Source organism: Lottia gigantea (assembly GCF_000327385.1).
Source record: "Lottia gigantea unplaced genomic scaffold LOTGIsca_24, whole genome shotgun sequence".
Classification (NCBI taxonomy): Eukaryota; Metazoa; Mollusca; class Gastropoda; family Lottiidae; genus Lottia; species Lottia gigantea.
This window is the reverse complement of record NW_008708707.1, coordinates 3,392,819-3,405,741: the sequence shown is the minus strand read 5'-3', so window position 1 is coordinate 3,405,741 and position 12,923 is coordinate 3,392,819. Positions and strand designations below refer to the sequence as shown.

The following is a 12,923-nucleotide window of genomic DNA, read 5'->3' as shown; positions in this document are numbered from 1 at the left end:
TCGTACCACACAATAACAAATTCTAAGGTCACTTCGTAACATTTTTTGAGATTGACACCGACATTATTTTTTTTGTTAGGCCTTGATAATGTGAACATAGACTTTTAATACCCCATGTGCAGTGATGCACGACCAGAAAGAACTGACAGATACAAAAAATAGATAGAAGACGGGCAAAGTTATGCAGTGTGCAATGAGGGACGGTGACATTAGCCCACGAGTACGTTCTCTCTGGTTATCCGCGTACTGCACAGTCATGTGGTAATAAAAGATATAATTATATTTAAATCATACACCTTTACAATAAACGACGATAATGGTCCATATTTTACAGAATATGTAAGCAATCTAAAAAATGTCTTTTTGTGGCCTGAATGTCTGTATAGGTCATTCGTAGTTACCTCCCTTCATACAGTTTCGACTCTGCTTTTTAGACATCGATATGATTATTTCAGCATTTGCAATATTAATCGCAGCGCATTGCACTTTAGGTACTCTTCTATAACATCTAATAGGGTCTAATTCACTTGTCTTTGTGTAGGACTATGCATGATAACATCATGTGGAGTATTTGCTATTTTCTAACATCAGAACTTCGAAATTTATTACAAAATTATAATCAGAAGAGGTCGGGGTGGATGTGGGGGTGGGAGAGGGCCTGAGGGGGAACAAAAAAATATCGCTCTCTGAAAAACTTCTGACAGCCGATCGAATCGAATCGAGTTATCGAATTGATTACTGTAACTAGACACTGTGCTCCACTGTCCCTCCGAACAATCAAGTTTGGCTACGACTGGCTTGATTGTAATTCAACATAATATCTAATCTGTTAATTTGGTTAGTATACGAGTTAAACAAATTACATAATCTGCTTAATCTCATTAGTCAATCCGTGAATAAACTACCTTGGTGATCTAGTGGTAACAGAGAGTTTCCATGGTATATCAGATCATATATAATGAACAGACTACTTCAATAATCATTGCGACCCCTCAGTCTTTCATACTACCATAACCATACAACCAAATTCAAAATGAGAGAAATAGTTCATATGCAAACAGGCCAGTGTGGTAACCAAATCGGAGCTAAGGTAAGACGTTAATTTTGAAGCAAAAACCTTTTAAGTAATATTTGTGGCTATTTTGATTAAAAGAAATATAACTATTTCAGAAAAATTGAGATAGTGTATATATATATGTAAGTTTTTGGGAAAGAACTAAATGGTATTAAATAGTGATATCATACTTTAGTCAACCTGGTCTGGCAATGCTTGAAGAACAGACATAGCACGAAAATCGGAAAGATTTATTGTTAACAAAAATTCCAAATTAACAGATTTATTGTTAGCAGAAATTATTCCAAATTAACAGATGTATTGTTAACAAAAATTCCAAATTAACAGATTTATTGTTAACAGAAATTCCAAATTAACAGATGTATTGTTAACAAAAATTCCAAATTAACAGATTTATTGTTAGCAGAAATTATTCCAAATTAACAGATGTATTGTTAACAAAAATTCCAAATTAACAGATGTATTGTTAACAAAAATTCCAAATTAACAGATTTATTGTTAACAGAAATTCCAAATTAACAGATGTATTGTTAACAAAAATTCCAAATTAACAGATTTATTGTTAACAGAAATTCCAAATTAACAGATGTATTGTTAACAAAAATTCCAAATTAACAGATTTATTGTTAGCAGAAATTATTCCAAATTAACAGATTTATTGTTAACAGAAATTCACAATTTATTCATTTTATTTTTAGTTTTGGGAAGTGATCTCTGATGAACATGGTATTGACCCAACTGGAACTTACCACGGTGATTCTGATCTTCAGTTGGAGAGAATCAACGTTTATTATAATGAAGCTACCGGTGGTAAATATGTACCTAGAGCTGTTCTCGTCGACTTGGAACCTGGTACCATGGATTCTGTAAGATCAGGACCATTTGGGCAGATCTTTCGCCCAGATAACTTCGTCTTCGGACAATCTGGTGCTGGTAATAACTGGGCTAAAGGTCATTATACAGAAGGTGCTGAATTGGTAGATTCCGTTCTAGATGTGGTCCGTAAAGAAGCTGAAAGCTGTGATTGTCTCCAAGGATTCCAGTTGACCCATTCTCTTGGTGGTGGAACTGGTTCTGGTATGGGTACTCTCCTGATCAGTAAAATCCGCGAAGAATATCCAGATAGAATAATGAACACTTTCTCTGTCTGCCCTTCACCAAAGGTAAGATGCAGTTGATATCTGAATTAAAAGTTCTTAAAGGGATTGTAAAGAGGTTTTCTAAAAACAATTATATTATGTACTATTTCAATTTTCAATCAGACGTCTGTGGTTCCCGCAATCCACTAAAACTAAGCGTTTTATGACGTCACTAATTTCGAAGTCCTTTTGTGATATAGCATATTTTGCGATTAGTGACGTCGTAATACGCTTAGTTGATGTAGAATTGCAGGAACCACAGATGTCTGATTGAAAACTGGAATGGTGCAAATTGATGCTGTCGGTGTCCCATGAAATTTCTACAATCCCTTTAAGCGCAACTATCGCGTATATTCAGGTGATCACTAGGAGGCATTATGTTTTGCACCATAAATATATTCTAAACATATATGGAGATAGAGATATCGATTCGCAATTTATCAATCCTTTACAACAGATCAATTTAGATTTTAAAGTAAATGATGTTTAAACAGGTTTTTGTGTAATTGCAGGTATCAGATACTGTTGTGGAACCTTACAACGCCACACTCTCGGTTCATCAACTGGTAGAAAATACAGACGAGACTTATTGTATTGATAATGAGGCTTTGTATGATATCTGTTTCCGAACCCTCAAATTAACCACACCTACTTATGGTGACCTCAACCATCTGGTTTCAGCCACTATGTCCGGAGTGACCACCTGTCTCCGATTCCCTGGTCAACTTAATGCTGATCTGAGGAAACTTGCCGTCAACATGGTACCTTTCCCACGTCTGCATTTCTTTATGCCAGGATTTGCACCTCTCACCTCTCGAGGTTCCCAGCAATACCGAGCTCTGACTGTACCAGAACTTACCCAACAGATGTTCGATGCCAAGAACATGATGGCTGCCTGCGATCCTCGTCATGGTCGTTACCTAACTGTAGCTGCAATGTTCAGAGGACGCATGTCCATGAAGGAAGTAGATGAACAGATGTTGAACGTTCAGAATAAGAACAGCAGCTATTTCGTTGAATGGATTCCAAACAATGTTAAAACTGCTGTCTGTGACATTCCACCAAGGGGTTTGAAGATGTCAGGAACATTTATTGGAAATACCACTGCAATCCAGGAACTGTTCAAGAGAATCTCAGAACAGTTCACTGCTATGTTCAGAAGGAAGGCTTTCCTCCATTGGTATACTGGTGAAGGTATGGATGAGATGGAATTTACTGAAGCTGAATCTAATATGAATGATCTGGTATCTGAATATCAACAGTACCAGGATGCTACAGCTGAAGAAGAAGGAGAATTTGACGAAGAAGAAGGTGAACAAGATGATGCCTAAGATATTTACATTTCGTGGGTTAAATGGAGCAGCACAGTGCCTAGAGACGTTTGTGTGTAAAGATTTTTCCTCTTAGAATCTACTTTAAGGGATGTATGCGCCATTTTTGGCGGATGATTTGATTGTTGGCTATATGTAAATAGTTATTAGAAGTACTAGAAATGCACGAAAACTGCATAATTCCTTTAAATATACTTCAAACTAGGAATTTTACTCACTATTTCTATAGATGTCTTTTCTATATATCATAGATTATCTTAAATTGAAGAGTCGTCATTTTAACATTCAAACGCAGATAATTCTGGACACACATGGATTTCAAGGCTCACATTTCGACAGTGAGCTGTGAACACTATTACTGATTAGCTCAGCTAAAAATCCCATTTGAGACTAAGGTACAATTGGTCAAAAATGGCGCAACCGTCCCTTTTATAAATTGTTAAAAATTTCTACCGAAAATAAAATTGATTTTTGAAATAATTACTTTTGTGCATTTCTATCAACACAATGAAGAATATTAACACTATTTTGAAGCATTACCAATGTGATCATTAAAATTGGAGCAACAGTTGTGGTCACACTCATTGTCTCATGAAAGCACAGGGTCACAATGTAAAGATTTATGATAAAACAAGTTGCAAGTTACAGGTTAAGATAATTAGATATGTTAACTAAGGATGTCTCTGTAATACTATCTGTGGTAGTATCAAAGGTTAAGATAATTAGATATGTTAACTAAGGATGTCTCTGTAATACTATCTGTGGTAGTATCAAAGGTTAAGATAGATATGTTAACTAAGGATGTCTCTGTAATACTATCTGTGGTAGTATCAAAGGTTAAGATAATTAGATATGTTAACTAAGGATGTCTCTGTAATACTATCTGTGGTAGTATCAAAGGTTAAGATAATTAGATATGTTAACTAAGGATGTCTCTGTAATACTATCTGTGGTAGTATCAAAGGTTAAGATAATTAGATATGTTAACTAAAGATTCTCTGTAATACTATCTGTGGTAGTATCAAAGGTTAAGATAATTAGATATGTTAACTAAAGATGTCTCTGTAATACTATCTGTGGTAGTATCTAAGGTTAAGATAATTAGATATGTTAACTATGGATGTCTCTGTAATACTATCCGTGGTAGTATCAAAGGTTAAGATAATTAGATATGTTAACTAAGGATGTCTCTGTAATACTATCTGTGGTAGTATCAAAGGTTAAGGTAATTAGATATGTTAACTAAGGATGTCTCTGTAATACTATCTGTGGTAGTATCAAAGGTTAAGATAATTAGATATGTTAACTAAGGATGTCTCTGTAATACTATCTGTGGTAGTATCTAAGGTTAAGATAATTAGATATGTTGACTAAGGATGTCTCTGTAATACTATCTGTGGTAGTATCAAAGGTTAAGATAATTAGATATGTTAACTAAGGATGTCTCTGTAATACTCTCTGTAGTAGTATCAAAGGTTAAGATAATTAGATATGTTAACTAAGGATGTCTCTGTAATATCTGTAGTAGTATCAAAGGTTAAGATAATTAGATATGTTAACTAAGGATGTCTCTGTAATACTATCTGTGGTAGTATCAAAGGTTAAGATAATTATATATGTTAACTAAAGATGTCTCTGTAATACTATCTGTGGTAATATCATAATGTCACAGACTTTATTGATATACGGAAGCTAACCACGTTAATTTGACCAATTGTAGACTTATGGACCACATGGCGAACAGGGGTGTCCACAATATTAGTCTGGCGTATTGAATAATGGAATGAAGGAATCAGTAAAAACTTTTTTATCATTGAAGGTGTTGCCGTCTAGAAATTGCTTCCATGGTGCTGATTTAAAATTATAAACAAATTTGTTAGAAATTAAATGAACAAAACATAAAATAAAAAATTGTAATATACTCTCAGGAAATTAAAATAATATACGAGAAACATTAGTACATAAACAATGCGCACGACAAAATGAGTCAAATACCTTTACTTCATTGGATTATTTTACATAGTTACATGTATTTGAACATCAAAAACAGAACATTTAACAATTATATTAAATACATTTCAAAATTACGTTTATCTTCACAAAATTTAAATATTGAAATTGGTCGTTTTAAGAAAATCGAAAGATGTAGTAGAATATGTACACTATGTAATCTATCGGAAGTTGAAAACGAATATCACCATATACTAATTTGTCCATACTTCACGGACTTAAAAAATATTACTATATATATCCTTCTTTTTACAAATTAGTACAATTGCTGTCAGTAAATAATGTTAAGGAATTGTCAACTTGCTTTATTCTTGAGATATTTAAACTAAGCGATTAATACAATAAACTAATTTGTTCTCCCTCTCTCTGTCATAAATATGTGTAAATATTTGTATATTGTATATTGTATATTGTATATTATTTGTATATGTATGTTTGGAAACATTATGTATATATTCTATTTTAATGAGTCTTTAGGCTCAAGGAAAATAAAGAATTTGAATTTGAATTATCAACAAAAATTTAAAATTGCACATACATGTTTGTATTTTTTAATTTTTACACTTAAAGCACATTTATTTTCCGGATAAGCGACAATGTAAAATAAGCAGCTAATTAAAAAAAAATGAAGAGGCTCCAGAAATTGAAGATATTCAAACTTCAGTCATACACTTCTTTTGAACTTTTTGATGCGATACTGAATAATATTACCAAGTTTTGTCAAAGTCTGTCAATAATTGTGCCATCTAGAGTGTTTACGAGCTAAAAATTGAACGCGTTTTCAAGAACAAGGGCAATAACACATACTAAATATTTTTGGATTTCATTTGGGCGTATAAAAATGTCAATTTGGTTTGAATTCAGGCAAAAACGCCAAACGATGTTTTGGAAGGTAATAGTCAGTATATTTCGAACTAGTGCCAACAAAGTACTTGATCACTGATCACAGTTCAATTTTTTTCCACGCTTGCCAAGTATGTCTATATTGAAACATTGGAGTATGTGTTCTGGTTAATAATTGCATGATTTGACAGTACCGACACGCTTCTTGTTTTATTTGTGGTAGGTGCATGTGGAATTGAAATTGTATGTGATTAAAATATCGAATATATCCAGTTACAATCAGTTCTTCCAGCAATTCAAACTCGCACCCTTCACAGTTAATATGTAACAAATCAACATTTTTCTTCGCCACACCCACTTCGTCAAAAAATACAGTTGACTTCCGTATTTTGATATCAGTTGTTCCTTTTCCTCGGGGTATATTTTGTCGAAAGAGTGAAGTAGCATCAGTCTGTATAGGTATTGTTAACACTTTGTCTTCACGCCCCAGTCCAAAATTATAAATGATAAATCGAGGGTCGTTTTTAAACTTGTCGATCAATTGATTAAAGAACATGGGTACCGGCTCTAGCATGATGTAATGTGGTCGAATTCCATGGGCAATAAATCTTTCAGCATCAGCTCCCGTATATCCACCGACTTCAATTAATAAACTGTCATTACGAGTTAAATAAGGCTTGTGAATCACCACTCTCTGAGACTCCATCTTTGATGAATCTATATGCGACCTCCCTAAAGCTGAATAGCCTTCAGTGCATGCTGAAATCGCTGGATAATCGTGTTTCAACAACTGTACACCAATAGGACATGTAGCAGATGGAAACAATTGCTGTAAATTATTATTTGTACTCTTAAACATCAAATTGTTTAACATATTTGGTGAATGTTTTGACACAAGTTGTTTATTTTCAGAAGATAAGAACAGGAAACAAACACAAACACCAAGAAGAATACATAATACTAATTTAGCTATTTTAGTTGATAATGTTTGTCGTATTAAATCTAAAACCGCCATTGTTCCACTGTTTTACACTACTTGATGTCATCCAAAATCTGAAAAATAAAATAAAATCAATAATTAACGGAGGAAAAGAAAGATATTTGGAAATTATATACTATCATCAAGACACACCAAAAGCATAAGGTAATAAACCATTATCCATGGCCCAAAATGCACTAGTTTTACCTTACACGTGAGTTTTAAGTTTCTGATACAAATTCAAAATGGCCACTCTCCTCGATATTTCAATACTAATTATTGTCATAACTTCCGAGTTCTTGACTGGTTGTAAATCTAGTATTAGGATTGGAGTTTTCAACGATTTTCTTTCCATTATCTCTGTGCTAGGCTACAAAGCGCATCATTACCCTCTAAAAAAATTCAAGATTACACCCAGGTTGAAGACACCTGTATTATTAGATGTTGATGGACTGGTAGCAAGAGATGTGACCATCGTGTCCAAACCACATCCTCATTGGTCATTCTTCCTCGAGCTTGTTGGACGGGTAGTAGGAGGTGCTGTTGGGCTGATAGTACGAGAAGTAATTGGACTTGTATTAGATGATATATTGATTCTTTTGTCAATAAAATATGTTTTTATCAATAAATATTACAGTAGAATACGTATAGTATAGATGGTGAAAGAAAGAAGGTAGAGTTAGAGTAAAATAAAATAACAGTTATATATAAGGAAGTACTGTTACATTTTGATTATTCATTTATTTATTTAAATAAGACCAATTTGATTGGAGACCAAATTAAGTAGTCATATAATATCGATTCATCACTAACATACGCGACATTTCATCTGAAAATATCTTTTCAAAGTTTATAAATATATAGCCTACCTTGACTCTCTTACTCTTGGGTCTCTTCTCGTAGTTCTATGTTATTTCCTCTACTGTCAATACTTTCAGAATCAGGTCTGAAATTAAATATTCTTTTCAGTTAAACACAGTTGTTCAAGAAACAAACAACTAATTTTGTGCACATTAGAAGCAGAACTTCTTGAAGCCTAGATCGAACACAAACGTGAGCAGCTTGAGTAAGTCATGAACAGCCAGTCTCTACACGAGCTATTTCAATCAAACGTAGTCCTAAATATCCAGGTAGAGCGTGGAAAATGAATATGAAATGAATGGAGTTTTACGTCCTACTTTTCTGCACCTTGTGGGCTAATGAAGACGGGCAACGCCATGCAGGGTGCATTGAGGGAAATTTTGCCAGGACAGCGGCATTAGCCTGCTCTTTTTCGATTTCCAACTGTCGAGGGATCTTTAACGTGCACATCCTGTAGCACACGGAGCCTCAGTTTATTGTTCCATTCGAACGACTAGACACTTTATCCATGTCAGCCCCTCTTACCTGCATCACTGACAGGGGGAAACCGGGTTGAAAAATCCGAAGGTATTATCTCGACCTATGCTGGGATTGAACCCTAGACCTTCAGGTTAGCGAGCAAGCGTCTAACTCAATGAGCCACCGCGGCACCCAGGTAGAGCGTGGAGACTTGAGGGACAGTGATATTGGACACCCTCTTTTATATTTTTATTATCAACAACTAATTAAAATCAGTTCAAATCTGCTGACCTTTCCTTAAAACCTGCATTCCATACAGTCTGTATCTTATCTTATCTTATCTATTTCATTATTTGTTTATTTTTCTGACTGTTTATTTATTTATCTGTTTATTTATTAATTGATTGTATATATATTTATGTAACCTAATTGAATGTCTCGAAGGAAAGGAATTAAAATAAGTCTAACTTTCACTTTAAATTTGTAAAATTGAACAAAAAGAAAATATTGTATTAAAATAAAATCAATGTTTTCCAAATGAAATAAAATTCAAATTGTTTATACATGTATTGACAATTATAAAATATATAGAGCACCAGATGTACAAAGATCCATAGATGGTGAAAAGTGAAACAATAGCGCGGCACAGTGCGATCCACTTCTCTCTCTCCAAAATACTTAATATTCTTAGTGCGACCAGAGTTTATATATGCAGTTAATCGGTTCGACTAAAAGCACAAACAAGAATATAAATCTTTCTACCATGAAAGGATGATAGTTTTTATTTTTTGTGGGGAAGTTAGATTTGAACTTGTTTAACGTTGAGAACTCTAATAAACACAATGTTCGGTAACACCCAGGACACATGATGTATAGTTATGTTATATTTGACCCCGAGCTCGGTGTAAGCTTTCACAAAATAAATTGAACAAGAGCAACCAATCGCAAACAAAGCGTAAATATAGCATAAACAATGACAAAGGCGCGCAAATAACGGTTAACACAGACGATATTTTAGATCAATATTACTGATTTTATAATACGTATAACGTCTAAAAATAGTCAACTTAGCCCCAAGACAATCGTGATACTTGTGATCATGGAAACAGTTCGATAATCAAATCATTAAGTCATAACATTTCTTGAAAAAAGAGTAAGGAATAAAAATCCAACAGTAGGCTTATGGTCTTAAATCTTTAAAAAGCAGTTTTTGGCAGTCCAAATAAAAAACGCAAACAAAGAGCAAACAAGCGCAAACAAAGAGCAAACAATGACAAGAACGTGGACATAGCGACAACAGACTGTGCAGACAAGATCAATAATATTATAGCCTATAATAATATAATATTGAAATGTTCTAACAGCTTGTGTTTTATTACTGTGACTAAATATCTCAGGTTCCATTATTAACAAATATCTAGATCACCTTATAATCAGCAGTTTCTTTATTTTATATTTTGTTTATTTATTTGTTTTAAATTAGAATTATTAGCTATGTTTTAATAAGCCTAGTTACTGCTGTATAAGTGGATGTATGATGACAACGATTAATAATACCCTTGCCCGTTTTATTCCTTGATTAAAATAAATACGTTGATCTGTAAGCAAAAAATAGGCCGGAAATGATCAGTTTCCTAAGCACAAATTGGTCCAAATTACAGCCAAGCTAATTTGAACGTTTAAAACAGGGTAAATATATCTACAATGTATATTTCTTGCGATTCATGCACTGCATGTGTTTACGAAATGTCTGTTGGAACTGAACGAAAATTTGTCCAGCGTAACAAGCTACACATGTAAGGTACCGATACCTAAATTATATGTGACGAGTACAACAAAATTATATGTGACGAGTACAACAAAATTATATGTGACGAGTACAACAAAATTATATGTGACGAGTACAACAAAATTATATGTGACGAGTACAACAAAATTATATGTGACGAGTACAACAAATGCATTCCTATTACTTCGGTCGATATTAAACGATTTTATATGTCACCATAGCTTCAGAGAAATTTTTGACTGCAAAAAGGTTTCCAGACAACTTTTGTGTATAGTTTGTATATATATCTTGAGGTCTTTAAATGGCATTTAGCAATTGTGAGTACGATTTATAGACACATCCTTATGAAACAACAACTTTAACCAGTGATTGTTCTTCCATAAAGCTGTGTCTATACATGTATATATCTTGAGTCATACGAAACTACGTATGAATAACACACACGGACGTAGGTCACAAGAATAAGTTACATGAAGATTTAACTGACAGAGTGAATTCTTACAATCGCCACAATAATTATGACGTGAACGAATCTGATTTTGAAATTTTAAGAATCATCTTTTGGTTTGAATATAAATCTTTGTACCATGAAAGGATGATAGTTTTTATTTTTTGTGGGGAAGTTAGATTTGAACTTGTTTAACGTTGAGAACTCTAATAAACACAATGTTCGATAACACCCAGGACACATGATGTATTGTTATGTTACATTTTACCCCGAGCACGGAGTAAGCTTTAACAAAATAAATTGAACCCTTTTTCTTAATTATCTTAAATAGAGATTGCATTTTGGAAAAAAAAAAGAGTTTGTAAAAAAGATGGAGTATTTTAAGCTTGTCCAATAACACATTTATCTCTTTTTAATAATAGATGTTAGTTTTTGTGAAAATGTACGTGTCTAGTACGTGAAATTCAGTCTGTCAGGGGGTTAAATTATAGATTTTATTGTGTGTGAGAGGGTGTGTTCGCATGAATATATGAATACATTATTTTATTTATGATTGAAATAGTAGATTATTGTTCTCGTCACGCTCTAAGGATCTGAATACTCGGGCAGTTGCGACTGATTTAAGTATTGGAAATGTCAGGGTATCCGCCTCAAACTCAGTTCGAGATCTGGGTGTGATGTTAGCTTCAAGTCAAACCATGAAAACCCATATAGATAGTGTATACAGATCAGTTACTTATGGACCTTCTATTATTATCATTCTTATTATCATTATTATCATTATCATTATTATTATTATCATTATTATTATTATCATCATTATTATTATTATTATTATTATTATCATTATTATTATTATTATCATTATCATCATCATCATTATCATTATCATTATTACTATTATTATTATTATCATTATTATTATTATTATCATTATTAGTATTATTATTATCATTATTACTATTATTATTATTATTATTATTATCATTATTATTATTATCATCATTATCATTATTATTATTATTATTATTATCGTTATTATTATTATTATCATTATTATTATTATTATTATTATCATTATTATTATTATTATTATCATTATCATCATTATCATTATTATTATCATTATTATTATCATTATTACTATTATTATTATTATTATTATTATTATATTATTATATTATATCATCAATTGCCTGTCGATGAGATTCTCTTTATTATGATTCTTTATTATTAGAACCCGTTTTAATGGCCATCCTTTACAATATCGTAGTCTTACATGGCAAAAACAGACCGATTGCGACTTGATATTTATGTCTATCGAGACTGTTGCGCCGATGCTTAAGGGGACAGGTAGGCCGTTTCATTGACCAATCATACTTTAGTCTCAGAAACTGAAATTTTTTAGCTGAGCTAATCAGTAATAGTGTTCACAGCTCATCGTCAAAATTTGAGTCTTCAAATCCATGTGTCTCTAGAATTATCACCGTTTGAATGTTAAAATGACGACTCGTAAATTTAAGATACTCTGTTATATATAGAAAAGACATCTATAGAAATAGTGAGCAAAATTCCTAGTTTGAGGTAATTTTAAAGGAATTTTGTGATTTTCGTACATTTCTAGTACTTCTAAAGACTAACTTCTTAAAACTAAAATCAACCCCCCTCCCCTCAAATTTGACACCTGTCCCTTTAAATTGGTATTCCGCTTTTTTGTAAAAAGTTTTCATTATCACAACATCGTTAATTATAACTGAAAATATTTCTGAAGTGTGCTATTTATATCTATGTATCTACTTGATCAAACTGAGTATAAATTGCTAATTAAGCAGTTTTTCCTAGTTTCATCGATCGGCTTTATGATGGCTCAATATTATAAGTTGAAACCTTCAGAATAAGTTTCTCTACTATAAGACGATTATTTTACTCAAATACGTACAGTAGTTTTCTAACAGCTACCAAAAAGCATAACAAACTTTACGTAATGTT

At 32.7% G+C, this 12,923-nt stretch overlaps 1 protein-coding gene across 1 annotated transcript in view; it reads left to right on the top strand.

Annotated features, from left to right (window-relative positions):
• Nucleotides 1-990: 990 nt before the first annotated feature.
• LOTGIDRAFT_203824 (hypothetical protein) overlaps nt 991-12,923 on the top strand; it is a 52,867-nt gene continuing 40,934 nt past the window's right edge. The window contains exons 1-3 of the mRNA XM_009055410.1: nt 991-1,090; nt 1,774-2,238; nt 2,727-3,538. Coding sequence (XP_009053658.1) covers nt 1,034-1,090; nt 1,774-2,238; nt 2,727-3,538 — 1,334 coding nt within the window. The 5' untranslated portion in view covers nt 991-1,033. The remainder of the gene's footprint in view (nt 1,091-1,773; nt 2,239-2,726; nt 3,539-12,923) is intronic.